At 33.7% G+C, this 16,799-nt stretch overlaps 1 protein-coding gene across 8 annotated transcripts in view; it reads right to left on the minus strand.

The window, feature by feature from the left end:
* LOC106784487 (MOXD1 homolog 2) overlaps nt 1-16,799 on the minus strand; it is a 177,790-nt gene that overhangs the window by 76,629 nt on the left and 84,362 nt on the right. For all 8 annotated transcript variants that reach the window (XM_014744083.1, XM_014744086.1, XM_014744087.1 and 5 more), the window contains one exon: nt 2,685-3,011. In XM_014744083.1, coding sequence (XP_014599569.1) covers nt 2,685-2,933 — 249 coding nt within the window. In that variant the 5' untranslated portion in view covers nt 2,934-3,011. The remainder of the gene's footprint in view (nt 1-2,684; nt 3,012-16,799) is intronic.

The raw sequence follows: 16,799 nt of genomic DNA on the forward strand, positions 1-16,799 counted from the left end.
TATATATATATATATATTTTAGATAGATACATAGAAGCAGTTCGTTCTCTTCTTGGTTAAACCCGCTATGAAGGAGTCGCCAGACGAGAAGATTGCTTTTCTATATCGCATCGATGTCTCTCTTTATCTTTATCTTTATCTTTTTCCTTTTCGTTTTCTTTTTATTTTTCTTTTTCTTTTTCTTTTTGTTTCCACCAACCGGTACTCAACTCTACTCACTGTTTTCCATTTTATAAGGAATTATAAAAAGAAGGTGTGTCGGAAGTATAAGCGTGAAAGAAGGCCGAAGCTGTTGCAGTTCGCTGAACCAATCTTCGAAGCCGAGGAATAAATAACCGTGTCGTACGATTTGACAGTTCGGTGAAGACGTATATCATTGAAAGGTAAGATACGGTTTGTTCGCGTATTATCATTAATTTTTTTTACTTTCTTTCCTCAGTTTTCGTTTTGTTTGTTTTGCGAATGACGCGGCGGGGGTAACAATGCGTGGTGTTTCTTAGTTTTGTGAAAAGTACCGTAAAAGGAGATATTATCTTTTTTCACTACGACGATCAAAAACACTATTACCGATCATCGCGTGTAAAATGTTGATTGACGTTACGAAGGTCGTTGTGTGTAAAAAAAAAGAAAAAAAAATTTCTACTCGATTTTTAACGAATAAAATAATAATGACACCATTGATTTGTTGGTTAAAATATAACAGATGTCTCTGTTACTTTTTATATTTCCAGTCTTCATTTTTTATTCGCAATCGTACGTGACATTCTCGAACGTTGCCGGAGAAGGTCGAAAGATGAGAACGACTCGTGGGACTCGTAAAAGTTAAGAAGAAGAAGAAGAAGAAGAAGTCTCTGGCAAAAAAATCTTGCGGCGAACGATCTAAAGAAAAAAAAAAAGGAGAAATGGAAAAAAAATTAGAGTAGGAGAGGGTGGGTAAAAGAAGAAGAAGAAGAAGAAAAGAAAATAAAAAAAAAAAAAAAAGCATTTGCTCGAAGAATAAAAGGAGTTTTTCGCACGGCTGGTCTTGAAAAATATATTCGGCAGTATGTGTGGTGTGGCTGACAGCTAAACTTTTACGGGTTTCTATTAATGGAACTATGACATGTCCGAGAAAAGAAAAAGGAAGAAGTGGGAAAGGGAGAGAAAACATATCACGTGTCTCGTATATACTTGGCACGATGTTGAAGAAGAAGATGCTGCTGTTGGCTGAAGTGGTATCGTACAAGGCTTGATAAAAAAAATAACAAGATAGACAGTTGGAGAAAGAGATAGAGATTATATTCCGTTGCTTTTCTTCTTAGTTCAGATACTGAGATAACACATCGCTCCTTCCTGTTTTCTTTGTCAATGACTTAACATAGAACGAAGTCATTTAGTCTACGTGAAACACGATACATGACGAATCGCAGCACGCCTAATCGTTTTCAAAAGTAAGCATTCTGAAAATTAAGTTTCTTTTTATATCGTTCTTATATATATTTATTCATATAAAATTAACACATAAAAACGAATCATTGCAAAGATTCGAGAGATATATAATATCGAGTATTAAATTATTCAAAAAAAAAAATAAATGAGCATGATATTAAACATGGTTAATGATCGTAACGATCGATAGACAATTGATATAAATTTATCGAGGACATTCGCGAGCAAGGACACTTGAAATTTTATTCTCGCGTTCACCGATAATGAGCTCGGTTGCTGAAAGATAAAGATAAAGAGTGAAGGGAGAAAAAAAAAAAAGAAAAAAGAGAGAGGGAGAACATGAATAATTCATGAATACTCGATTCGATGTAGATACATGACTCGGTGCGAAAACGATGACCGATTATCGACAATCATTTTTCGCGAAGCTCTTACTACGAGCTACTTCTTCGAGAAGGTATCGAGAAAGTATCAAGAAGGTATGTCGCCTTGTTGAATCGAGATTAAAATTGAGGAGGAATCGAGATTTAATGAAAGGCCGCGCAGCTTTCGATGCTGGGATCCATAACTATCGATACGACCGATCGAAACGAGAGAGAACCGTTACTTAACTACGAAACGACTATGATTATCCATCATCTCTCTCTTTCTTTTTTTCTTTCTCTTTCACCCCCGCGTAATTGATATGCTACAAAGGTATTTTCATCTCTACGTATATACACAATCGTATTATAATGTAAACGCGTGCGTGTTACTACCAGACATATCAACAATAACGTATGTATGCATTTATGTGTATATATGTGTATGTATATATAGCGTCGGTAGCTTGGAAATAATTATATGATTATATTCTCTGCACCCGCGAGTGGTGGTAATCGAGCGAGGATGCGTAATCTCAATGATAATAATCGTCCGAGAGTTTACATCGTTTGTTGCTTTATTCGTTGGAATGTGATACAGAATTATTATAGTTCATCGTTAGCAGCGACATTAACGTTTTAAAAATAAATATATATATTTTTTTTTCTATGAATGAAATATTTTTTTATTCGATCAAAAGTAATTAGACGAGTAGGATTTATTCGTCGTTATCATTCGTATTTGATAATCGACTTTTATTATATAAAAATTAAAATTGAATCGACTATACAAGAAACTACGAAATTTAATTTGTCAGATAGATATAAACAACGATATTTACGATATTTCTCAATACTGAAAATTGAGCGAAAAGTTTAGAGGGAAGTACTTACTTGTAGATGAACCTGACCGTTGTTGTCCACCCAACCAATAACCATGTCAGCTCCCTCTCGACCATCCTCCTTCTTGAAACCGAGCCCGACATAACCAAGGGTCTTCACTTGAATCTCGAAAGTTACTTCCTTGTCGCCTGGTGTCCACAGAACGAGAAAATTATTGTCCAAGATCGCGCTGTGTTTCCACTCGACGCAAAAAACGGTGTTCAAGAGGAAAAGAACGAACGACAACGTCAAATATTTCATTTTTCCTTCTTCTTTTTTTTCTCTTCTACTTCTCTTAATAGCAAAAACGTTGGAATTAACTGCCTCTCTTCAGTGCATCTGGAAATGAATAATAAAGAAACAAAATGTAATAAAGTGTTAGAATATTGAATTAAACAAAAATATGCAAAATATCGATGGTATTTTTTAATCGAATAACAAAAATCAATTCTGGCTTTTAGTTATCGCCGCGTTTTTGGGTACCCATACTTCCGTCGTTATTCATATTCTTTTGTTCGTAACGGTTAAACTTTGGTCGGTGGAAACGAACGAACGAACCCACCCTCCCTCCCCTTCAAACTGCCTCCACCTCCGATCGATATTATGGTCAAAAATTTCCGCCCTTAGAAATATAAAATCATTTCCATGTGTACTACACCTATAAATAGGAATTGAAATTTTTATTATATATGTAACGGTAAAAGTTTCACCTTAGTAAAAGATAAAACTTTTGTTTCTAAACTACCTCCGGATATTTACTTTCAAGCATGATATATCGTGTTACAGTTTAATACAGTACTCGAGAGTCACTCCACCGGTAACCCCGGCTCGTGCTACTTAAAACTTTTTAACGCGATCGCGCAAAGAGAACAAGCAACATTTTCTTTTCATATTTTAGTTTCTACTACGCATCTCATTGTGTAGACGAATATATACCACGATACGGGATACGCGTTCAACGTACAAATGACGCAAGAATAAATGAATTCATTTCAAATAGAATTCATCAGACAGTAACAATTCAGTCTCAACGAGTTGAAAATATTTTTACGGTACAAAAAAAAAACATACTCTTACAATTCGTGTACTACTAGTAGCTGTTAATAATAAAAAAGAATAGGACTAATTTAAGATCTCGCGGTTATAAACAAAATTACTCGCGTTAGGGAAGAAACATCGTAATAGATTTATTTATTGCTCGTTTGTATTCATAAACATATGTTACGTTGTATTATTTATCCGGTTATTCTCCTCGTTTCTTTATCAAGTCATATTAACCCTTTTTCTCCGTTTATTGAGAAGATTGAATGAAATAAGAGAGAGAGAGAGAGAGAGAGAGAGAGAGAGAGAGAGAGAGAGAGAGAAATATAAAAAGATGTTGACCATGTTTCTGTCTAGAATTAGAACGTTGCATGGTGGTGTGAATGAGAACAAAGAGCGAGAATAAAAAGAAAGAAAAGTTAAGGAATAAAATGATAAAAGACGAGGAAGAGTAGGACGAGGAATGAAGAGATACGCAAATAATCGGTTCGACGGGGAAACTGCTGAAAATGGAGTTTCTAACTGAGTGAATGCTTAAAGGGAAAACGTCTGGTTATTCGTTGACGTATGTCGTACGAGACCTACGAATAAAAGGTTGTAACTTTATAACAGACGAATGGATGAAGAAGAAGACAGAATATAAGAAGCGACGATAAAACCGTGTAATTTACATTTTTACCAATCGGACGAGTATGACGGGCAGAGAAGCGCATATTGTTAAACAGGGTCAACGAGCGTTTCATCAGACTATAAACGAAGACATTAAATGTGTTCCAGTTAGTTTGATCTCTTATTTTGAAAAAAAGAAAAAGTATAACAAAAGGAAATGAGCGAGAAGAAAATTGGCGTTTAAATTTTGTATCGTGTTTTTCTCGTACGAATTTGTTCTTTTCTTTTTTTTTTTTGCCATAAAAAACCAAAAGAATATATTGCCAAATAAAAGGACATTAACGAAAAGAAAGAAGAAAAAGATGGAAAGTGCAAAAATTGACTTTCGGATCTAAAGTCCGATGTTGAGCATATTTGTTTTTCCTCAGAGAAAAATTGGTTATGTCAACGTTTGGTGAATGAAAAAGCGGGTTAGCTGCTGCTGTTGCTGCTGCTGCTGCTACGGCCTCGTATTTTATTCCTATAACTCGATTATATATTTTTTCCAAATATCTTGCATTTTGATAAGCAAACACGTTTTAACCCTTCCGGTATTCGCTAAATTGTTACGCTTTCGAATTCTTCTTCTAAAGGCTATTCATATTTTCAATTTTATTTTTGTTTTTATTTTGCCTCTCTACATCGTGATATAAACGTAAATGAATAAAAAAAAGATGAAAGAGAGATAGAGAGAGAAAGAAAAAAAAAGGGAAGAAATAATTTAACAAATAAAGTAGATTAAAATCTTAACTTTTTGGGGTGGACTATGGTGACACGGAGCGTTATAAACGCTTAACGAGTCGAGTCGAGTACAAATTGAGTAGGTACAGGGTAGTAGAGAAGTGTCGTACTCTCGTTAAAAGCGTTTGCACGAGATAGAAACCTGCTGTCTATCTGTCTCTCTCTTTCTCTTTCTCTCTCTCTCTCTCTCTCTCGTGTTCGTTCGTCCGAAAGGAAAGACCTCTTCAAAATCACGAGTAGCTACAAGTTTGGAGAATTTCGTATGGTCGTTGGTTGCCTCTATGTTGAATCTATTCTACAGAATAGTATAGTCGCTGCTTTTATCGTAAACAGATCAATTTAAAGCCGGTATCGGTCGGTCGGTTGATACTCGCGATTAACCTTTGCCTAGTTGAGTTAGATTGAAATCGAGTAATTATACCTACTAGTCTCGCGAATTCTATTGACAGAGATTTCACGCGGGAAGGAGGGGGTGTGGGGAGGTGATGGATTGGCAAGAGAAATAAATCCCTCCTACTATCGATAAACACAAATTTTATAATTTTCTACACAACGATTGTAATATTTAAATGCATATGCGACATATGCGAAAAATTGAAAAAAAAAGAAAATTTATAAAAATGATTCGTAATTATTCATTCCTCCTATCCAAGATACGATTATCTTTGTTGTCATTTTTATTCGATTGTGAACGTCCAACGAGCGTTTAAATTACATTTCAGAAAAAAATATCAGTCAGATGATAATCTTTCTCGATCCACGTATATCGAAGAAAACAAATGTTTTTTCTCCGCCCCCGACACATTTAGTTATTAATTGAACTATATTATACAATAGAACGTTCGTTAGAAAATTCATCGAAAGATCGTTCTCGATCTTAACAGTATATATATCTTCAATTGATTCTCATCGTTAAAATCTATTCTCGAGTAATAAGCGAGCAATAGAATGATCTCGTAATTAACAGACGCATTTTCTCACACACATCTAACGTTCATATAAAAACGATCGATTCAATTAACAACAATGTAATATCAATGTAATAATGTACATTCGGATGACGTGTTTTATTTCTGTTAGGAAATACCGATAGTGATGATGCATCATCCATTCATTTATCGTGCAGCAATGCAATCTGTCGATCGGACTCGAAAATCGTCGTTACCAACACCACCACGCGTAAAGAAGAAAACTTGGATAGAAATTAAAAAGGACGCGGGGGAGGGAAGGAGGGGGACAGGTGGATGAAATAATAAGTTGAAAAGAAAAAAGATGGGAAGAATATGTGACGATTGTGAAGGTGACTACTACTACTACTACTAGTGCTGAGTAGGTGGCGGTGGTGGTGGTGGTGGTGGTGGTGCAGTTTCCGAGCTTCGGCAGCGGCTTTGATTTGCGTCGTGTCGTTCAGTCGATTGCTCTCAAATTGCGTCCAGTACCGGTGTGGCATCAACCTGAAACGTCCAACAACCCCCTCGATACACTCCTCATCCCCTTCTACCTTACCCCACCTCCTACTCCGATACTTCCACCAAAATTCCACACCCTCTAGCAACACTCACGTAGACATTCTGTGCGAGCGGTTAGAGACTCTCTCTTTTCCTCTCTCTCTCTCTTTCTCTTCTCTCTCTTCTCTTTCTCCCGTTCTCTCGATTTTCCACTCCCTTTTGTAGAAAACGCGACGCCTCGTTTCGTCTCGTCTCGTCTCGTCTCGCCTCACCACACCTCACCTCACCTCACCTGTCCTCCCACTTTTCCACAACCAAACTTCTTCTCCTATTACTCTCTCTCTCTCTCTCTCTCTCTCTCTCTCTCTCTCTCTCTCTCTCTCTTTTTTTGTTCTTTCTCACTCTCATTCATACAAAAACCTCTAGTGCTTGCCGGGTTAAATAAATCGACGAGCGTGTTCGGTAAAACGTCCGAAATCGAAATGGTATATACGTTTTCGTAGTTTCACGCTCGCATGCTATTCGCAACAGGGGGAAAGAGAGAGATTGACGTTCGCTAGAACGGAGTTTTAGATATATATATATATATACGGAGTGAGAGGTGAACGGTGATTAGTCGAGGTGTTTGTTTGAGTATTTGTATTTTTTTTCTTTTCTTCTGTTTTTTTCTTTTTTTTTTTTATTCATTCGATACACTGATATTTTGACCAACTCGAAAGCAAATTTCGTTTAACCGAACGAGTTACGCGATCTATCATTTATATATTTTTTTCTTCTTTCCTTTATTTATTATTTTCCCTTTTTTTTTTACTTTTCATTTTATCTACCCGTACGAATGCGCTGCTCGATGGTGTTATCTATTGAAAAAAAAAATTAAAAAAAATGAAAAAAAAAAAATAGATTTACGAGGAATGATTTTTTGATGGCGCCTATCGTTTAACAATTTGGAAAAAAAAAAAAAAAAAGGTTTTTTTTTTTTTTTTTTTTTTTTTTTTTTTTACAAAACGCCAGCTAGATAAACTAGCCGTTAGGTATGAGCATTCTATATGGATCGATTATTAAACGATTATATACATACTTATGGCATAATCCAACGAAAACTATTTGCTTTTCCCGAGGTGTCATTGGCACTATCGCGTACGCGTAACTTATCGCACCCATTTGGTATTTCTATGGCATTTGATATTTGTTAGCCGGCCCTCTAGTAGAATGCATTCGCGACGAGCGATTAGATCGTTCGCATTGCGTTCTATGCGCAATATAGACGCAATGCGGTTATAAACGTAATATAAATGTGAGATATTAGTAATTCAAATGTTATCGTAAACCAACCGCTAACGTTGAAAAGGAAAATTTATTTCACCTCTTCGAATATAATAATAATAATAATAATAATAATAATAATAATAATAATAATAATAATAATATCCCTTTTTAATCATTTAAATATAATAATATAATGTAATTTTCCCGCTACGACAAAATTTGTCTTTAATTCGGGAATGTATTTTTATTTTCGTTCTTCTTTTTCTTTCTTTTTTTTTATCTTTTTTTTTTTATTTTCTTATATTACATTCTCGGTAAACGCGGTAATTTCGACGTTAAAAGCAATTAAAATATAAACTAAATTAAAGACCGCCGTTGGTTGGTTCTCCGAAAGCGACGACAAATGTCAAAAGCAAAATTCGGATTCGCTCGCGCATGATGCGATACATAACGCAAAAACCGTATGCATACATGTATGTATATATATATATATGTATGTACGTATTATATATGTACGGACTGCAAGTTAGCTCGACCATGGGAATTTCACATAAATTTTCATTCTCGTGGATCCTTCTCTTGATTTCCTTCGTCTGCCTCCAACCCCTTTTTAATTTTTCTCTGCCCTTCGAAATTTAACACAAAAGTAGAGAAAAATCTTTCCTGGCTTTCCAGCTTGCTTTCTATTTTACTCTCATTATTTTTTCAGCTTGTCTTCCCTATATTCTCTGCATACTTTTCAATTAAATATACTTGGACAAATTTTATGCGATCTTTTTTTTTTTAAATGCATGTGTACATATATATATATATATTAATTCGTTAATCTCGTAAAAAATTCAATTAAAAACATTTCTACTTAATATATCTATATTTTAAACTAAATTCCGTGAGTTTTCTCTCTCATGGCCATGGATAGAGTATTATTATTTAAAACTGTATATATATAATATATACATATGTTTATATACATATATTTTTTTTTTTTTTTTACCATTCTTCCTTCTCTTATTAAATCACCAATAAACCAGAAAAAATTTCCAATTAATTTACCTTCGATTCTGGCTTGAGGGTTCGGTAATTAAAATCGTATTTCTATTACGATTTTATACACACGACGATCTACCACCAACTTTGGTATGTATCGCGATCATGATCTCGATGAAACGGTTAACTAATTAAGCACGCGAAGCTTACGTCACCGACATGAAGGAGACGACTACTGCTATATAGTTATGCCTAACACGTAAGTATAATAATACATAAGCTTTCGACGAATTTCAACGTATACATGCGTGTCCCTTGTAAAAAAAAAAAAAAGGGGGAAAAAGAAAGAACAAAAGGGTGCTGTAGGAGGAAGAGGAGAAAGAAGAGAAGGAGGAGGTGGAGGTGGAGGGTTTAGGTTGAAATGTAATTTCTGTGGATGACATCGAAGATAACGTCCGGGGCACTACAAAGCATAGAAGCCCCTTGACTTTAAAATCTCCTGACAAAATTCAGATATTTAATTCGTTTCTTTTTAACGTACAAGGGTTAATTCAAATGTTTAATTATTTATTTACAATCAATGAAAAAGTGACAATAGAAATTCAATTGTACGGATACAAAATACTATTATATTATCTTGTATTTTATAGTAATAAGATGAAACAAATAAACAAAAAATAGAGAAAAACTTAAATTACATTAGTTTGTTCGAAAGTATAGGGACAAAAAATTGAAAAAAAAAAAGAAAAAAAAAAGAAGAAACAGGGTCAACGTACTATAATATTACGAAAGAACACTTATCGAAGTTTTAATATCTGGTTATAATCCATCATCGTGACACTCGACGAAGGTTTTCTTACTTCGTCGAAGAAAATGAGTGCAGAAAAAAAAAACTAAAAAGAAGAAGAAGAAGAAGGGACAAGACAAAAAATTACGAAGAGAAGAAGAAAAAAATGAATAACATAATCTGCATGGATGGGTGGTAATTTGCAGTCTCATACTTGGCCACATCAATTAACGTTCCCGTAAAATCGTCGAATATCGTACGAGGACAGTTTGAAACACGACCCAAATTACGTTACTATCCACCGAGAGGCAAGTTTCTAAACGTTTAGAGGCGTGTCTACGTTGTTAAGGTTAACGAAACCTATAATTCATAGATAAAATTAATAGTTTTAAAGCGATGTAAAAGACGTATGAAATACAATCTTATATATTGAGATTGTAAATGTTTATTATTAAACATCGAAAATACGTGTCCAATTGCAATTCATTTTTTACGTAAAGTTTACGTGATTGTTCTTTTTTTTCATCTCATCATATTTTTTAATATACGTTTCGTAATATAATTATTAATTATTCTCAAAGAATCACATCGATTCTTTTATTCCATAATTGTTGATCGTAATTTTAATTTATTTTAGAATTTTATGAAAAAAAAAAAGAAAAAAGAAACAAATTACTATCTCGTTCGAACGCAAACTTATATTCCATTTTCAGACCTACAATGAGCTTCTACTCTTCTCTCTCAATCTTTCTCCTTCCTTTCACTCGTGCAGAATATCATTACGAGTTTCGAGTTAGAACGACTAACATCGTTAGGTATAATAAATTATACACCGAGTCGCGTAGTACGTTCCCAAATACGAAATATGTAAGAGGAAAGCAGCAGCAACGAGAAAACGAACTAACATACGAAAGAGAAGGTTCGGTTGTTGTATTATACCTGTATATTTCCTACAAGTATACACTTACTTACGTGTCTCGTGCGTTAAGCTAAAAGAAAAATAAAAAAGAAAAAGAGAAAGAGAGAGAGAGAGAGACAGAGAGAGAGAAAACGATTTGTGCTATTTCAGACTCTTTAAATTTCCTGATATTTCAAGTTACGACAGTCAACTTCGAACAGAAAAATCGAAGCTGAAAATATGCGTACAAACGTACGAATAGAACGAAAGAACGAACGAACGAACGAATAGAACGAATAGAACGAACGATATCGGTGTTTACGACGATACGTTCGAAGCGTTAAAATACAGGAAAAAATAGGAAGAAAAGATAAAAAATGGAAAAAAAAAACCGAAAAAAACTAAAAAGAAACAAAAATAAAACTAGAGAAAGAAATATGGCACGGTTCGCAATTAATGCTTCCGTTCGCCTATTGAATAAAACATAAAAAAGATCACCCATGCGTTCCGTAAATCGAGCGTGATTTACATTCCTCCATACCCCTTCTTCAATTTTATCATTTTTTTGCTCCTCTCTTTTTTCCTATCCTTTTTTTTTTTTTCTTTTTTTCGACGAAGGTACTCGTAAAAATTACGTCGAAAAAAAAAAACAAAAAAACCAAAAAAAAAAAAAGAAAGAAAGAAAAAAAACCACTTCCGACAAAATATTTGCGACTAAGTTAAAATTTTTCGTGGAACATTCGATTATATCTAGTCCCGGCGTTACAGTCTCGTTCCGATTTATTATTTTCTATAACACGGAAGCATCGTTGTTGTCGTTGTTGCAACGAAAATGCATACGATCTTGCACACGGTCATTACATTTTTGTAACCAGAACGCGTGATGATCAAATCGTCGAGATAAGAAAAAGTTCTAAATATTATTTTTCTCTAGTATATGTGTATAATATTATGTATAATTCATACATTTTATAATAACCATTGATATGTAGTATCGTTGAACAGCCGTCATGCGAAGGAACTTACAAAAAAAAGAAAAAATAAAAAGAAATTAAAAGCAAAGAAAGGTGTTTGAGTGATCGTTCTGCTTGGTACGTTAGTTGTGATAGAACTAGTAATAATAATAATAATAATATAATGTTAGTAGTAGTAGTAATAGTATAAACTACAAATAAGAGAGATAATACTGCTACGATTGTCACGACAATTTAGTACGCTACAGGAAAGCTAATTGCTACACCACACGGCACTCACTATCAAACGAGAACTGGGGGTTATGACCCCTGCCTTTCACGATATATCCTCTCTATGAATATATTATTTGTTCATTTTTCTCTTATTCTTCTTTTTCCTTTCACACATTTTGTTCATTTTCTCTCTTTTCTTTGTATTTGTTGTTAATACCCTCTGAGTTCGAGTTAACGAGAGACGACTTAATCGGTAAAGAAATATTATCTAGATTAAACGTTGAGATGTTATTCATAGGTACCATTATATATGTATGTCTGCTTGATCTTAATAGAATAATAATTGTGTATGGATGTATCTGTGCGACAGAAAAAGAATAAAATTAAATAATAAATAACGACAAAAGTAAAAGGAATTATATTAAGGAGGAGGAGAAAAAAAGAAAAATAAAAAATGTAATATAAAATGAATAATATAAAGTGTTTCCCAAAAAAAAAAACGTTTCATCGAACCTATTTCTTTTTTTTATTCCTTTTAATAACGTTTACGAGCGCTTAGTGAATTGACAAGTTGAACAAAAAAATAAAATAAAAACAAACGACATAGTTCTTTCGTTCCGATCATTTCTTTATTTAACATTAATTAGCTTAATTAACTTAATGTAAGATACAATTTCATTTGTGTGATCGAGAAATAAAGAAAAAGAAATTGGATGGAGGAAGAAATCGATAAGATGATTTACAATCAACGAGCGAAACGTTATGAAAAAAAAAGCGAGCCTAAGCTTTTGACCCACTTTGCTTCTATGGTTTTCCATTTTAAAAATGACCAAGTCGAATAAGTTTCTTAAAGAATCGTGGTATTCATAATGCAGTGAGTGTAAAGTTGCCGACAAAAGATGCTCGAAAAGAGTATAAGAGTGGGATCCAAGAAGAGAAACAAGAAAAAGAAAAAGAAGATGAAGAAGAAGAAAGACAACGTGCCACTGTTTCTCGCGCGAACGGACAAACTTCGGAAGTTAAAAGTAGCTTAAGCGAAAGCGCAAGGTTGTTGTTCGTGGGTGGAAAACGAGAACGAGATGAGGCGAGGAAAAGAAAGAAAAAAAAAAAAATACAAAAAGAAAAAAAAAGCCGAAAGTAACATGAAACTCACATTGCCTTAAGATATACCCCTTCCAGGATAAAAAAAATATCACCTAGAAAATTTATATTAAGTATTACATTAATATTACTTTTTCAACGTATATAGATATATTTAATATTAAGATATCGTACGAATTTTGAAAATTCGATGGTTAATTAGTTATTGCAATGCGTGTCAAAATTTTCTTATTTTTATATAAATATTATTTTTCCCTTTTATTCACAATATATTATATTAATAATTATATAATCTGTCATAGGATTGTCTTTCCGCTCGAATTATTTTCATCGAAATAACAAATTAGAGCGCGAAGAGAGAAAAATGAAATGCACCCGGTTAGCTAATTCGAATGATCGATCACCGAGAGGGAGAATGAAATTTTGACATTAGCGAGTTTCCCTTCGTAACATCCCCTCCTCCCTCCCCCCCACTCTTCCACTCCCGCTAACGCATTATTATTTTCTCAAATCCGCGAGAGTTCCCTTCAAATCTTATCCTTCGAAAAAGATACACGTGGCACGCAACTATTTTCCATCCATTTCTTCCCCTTAATTGCTCCAGCACTTGCCCAATTAGTTGAAGAAAAAGAACAAGAAAAATAAAATTAAGAACACAAAAAAAAAATAGGGCGAGAAGAAAGAAAGAAAGAAAGTGATAGGACCATCGATCTTGACTGGCTCTAATTAACGTCGCTTTTCAAAAGCATTTCCACCCCTCTGCCCCTTCATCGTCGCCTTTTCAATTCCCATAATCGTCTACCGCGTTAACGTTATTCTCGGAAATGAAATTCTATCTCTTGTGAACCCCCTCGGATCACAAACGAGGTAGTAATAATCGTAGATTCTGTGAGAATCATGCGAAAAGAAAAATATCGTCCATTCAAGTAGACCCTTCTTAACCCTTTTATTTTATTAGAAAATAAAAAAAGACCTGTGTTTCGGAGAAATTTTATCTCTTTTTTAAATATCCACGAAATTTATTTATTTTTTGTTTTTTGTTTATTAATAAAATAAATAACGTAATATAGAAACATCTCGCGCACAAATAATACTATTATAATAATTCAATAAAGTTTTTTTTTATTGGTTACAGGATGAAACTCAAATAGTCCTCAATAAAAAAAAAAAAAAAAAGAATATTTTATAATAAAAGAATATAAAAAGTACGGTAGTAATAATAATACGTAAGAGATGAAACATCTACAAAATGAAGCCGATAGATTGGGGTCAAAAATATTATACGAGGCGGCATGCATCGTGCGAGCATGCAAGAATACAGCGCGTACGGAATGCATAATACATTCGGGGGTGGGGTGGGATAGCGTGAGTAAAGGGGTGGAGAAGAAACGGGTAGCAGGATAAGAAGGTTCGCCGTATGTCTGGGGATAAAATATATGATCGTAGTAACGTAACCGTAAATATATTATGAGATAAGTCTCCGAACGCGTTATCCCTTTAAAAGGGCTAACGCACAAGGGATGCTGAAAACGCAATTATATATGTTGAAGATAGACGAGTGGATGACGATGATGATGACAACGACGCGATATGTTTCGATCTGACGTTTGATTCGTGTTTTATAATATGATGAAATATTTTGATATTATTTTAATACTAAACGTACCCCCATGACCGGTCAATTGACCATGTCTTGCAATTAAAAAAAAAAATGTGGTAATTTGTTAAAATTCTGTAATTTGTACGAAAATACGGTGAAAACGTATAAAATATACATTATTAATTTTTAAATAAAATAACATATTATATATATATATTGTTCATTATCCAATTAGAGTTAAAATCTCATTTTATATGAAAATACATATTTTATGACCCGCTCTCACGGTAGGAATATATTAATATATATTAAATCTCTGTACGCGTTTAGTATTAAAATACAAATAAATCTAATCGTTTGGATTCATTGAAATCTAATAACACAAATGTAATTTCTCCCGTTTTTTTGTTCATCTCTCATTACAATAATAAAATATTATTACATATTACTTCGAGTCCCAGTTACGCTTCGATGAAATAATTAGCAAAAACCACGCCCGTTTCCCTATAAGAATTTTCTAACCCTTTCTCCTCTGACTTTTTCTAGTTTCAAAGAAATGGATTGCGTTATCCGATTGGTCGAACGTTTCGAGCATAGTGCGTGACGTTCTTATATGCGTGTTTCATTCCCGATCCCTTTGTCTACCTGAACGCGTTGCAATGAACGAACGTTGCAATGATCTTTCTCTCTCTCTCTCTCTCTCTCTCTCTCTCTATCTCTCTCTTATTCTCGTTTGCTCTTCTTTTTTATACGAGCAACGGTGCGTCTTTCCTGCACCTGCGAGAACGGAAGTCCTTTCGTAAAGTCACACGAGTCCCTTTCTTTTATCGTTGACAACGAACTCTCCTCCCTTCGCGACTTTGCAAAGAACAAGAGAAAGAAAGAAAAAAAAAAAAGAAAAGAAGAGAGAGAGAGAAAGAAATAAAAGTAGAGGGAGAAACATATCGCATACGATTTATCGTCAGCGATGTGTCGCCGATAGACTCGTACGTAGGACGTTTTAAAACTGTGAGAGAAAGAGAGGTCCCCGTCCCGTCCTTTGGTTTGGCTTGGGTAAGACGACTTCTCCAAGACAATGGACAAGAAATATGTTATTCTTTTGTCGGTCGACTTCGAAACTCCGATTCTACTCTTTCCGACGAGGAGTCTTGCATGGTTCAAACACCGCAAGAGATCCTATATCTCCGTGAATCTACCTTTTTTACAAACCGTAACGAGGAACAGTCGTTATCTTGTATTCTAATAAAAGCAAATATATATGTTGATAAACGATATGTATGGATCGTTTATTTTTTTCTTTTTTTGTAATGAGAATATATCACTTAATTTGTGATTATATTTTGGTGTAAACAAAAAAAAAATTGAATGAATATACAAATAAAATATATATATATTTATATAATTTGAAAAAATATATCAATATTTTGTTCAAATTAAAATTTGACTAATAAAAAAGATATTTCGTAACACGATTGATTATGAAAGTGGTGTAAAGTCCAATTTCTATAAACTTAGATTGCTGGGTCAGTCACCTGGTTGAAAAATGTTTCATGTATACTTAAAAATAAAAATATATTTAAGGAAAATAACTGCATTTCAATTAATGAATGGACATACGCGAAAATCTTTATACGAGATTTCAAATCACATTTCCATCTGCTGATATCTTAAGTTAAATTTAACAGTCTATTAAAAAGATATTCATATAATCAAATAACATATTGATATAATATTTGATAGAAACATTTCTAGACTTGACATAATTATTTTATTATTGCTGAAAATAAACTTGCAAAGTAAACGGTTCATATGTAAAAATCGAACAATGAATGAGATAAAATGCATATAAATAAATGTAGAATAAAGTATAATCTAAGTTATTAAGAATATTTTTTTTTTTATCTCTTTTCAATAAAATATACATTATACACATATACATTTAACAATGAGAGAGTCTCTTGAAAACTCGTACTTTTCTTCTCTCTCTCTCTCTCTCTTTCTCCCTTTTTTTATTTTTCGATCGGCACACCGTGGGGCAAATTAAATTAAGGAGAAATAGCTGGAAGGGTATAAAAGGGAGAAAAGGGCGAAAAGAAAGAGGATGGATTTTGTGGCGGATAATCGCGCATTTAATTGTAGCAATTCGTTTTGCGGACTTCCTTTACCCTCTATATTTTTCAATTTCACCCTATCCCAACCTATATTCCCTAACACCCTAGGATTCTCATCATCGTCTTCCAATCGAACGATCGTTGAATCGTTAAATGTGGCTTCGTAAACGGTCTTCTGTGCCTCTAGCCGATAATTTAATTAAGGTAATATATCACCGAAGGAAAAACCACCGATGAGAACTACAAATATTTGGAAAAAAATAACAAATAATAACACTTTCTTTTTTTTCTTCATCTCTATTACTCATATGT

The sequence above is a fragment of the Polistes canadensis genome, unplaced genomic scaffold, assembly GCF_001313835.1.
Source record: "Polistes canadensis isolate GaletaPanama2010 unplaced genomic scaffold, ASM131383v1 scaffold_36, whole genome shotgun sequence".
In the NCBI taxonomy this organism is placed as follows: domain Eukaryota; kingdom Metazoa; phylum Arthropoda; class Insecta; order Hymenoptera; family Vespidae; genus Polistes; species Polistes canadensis.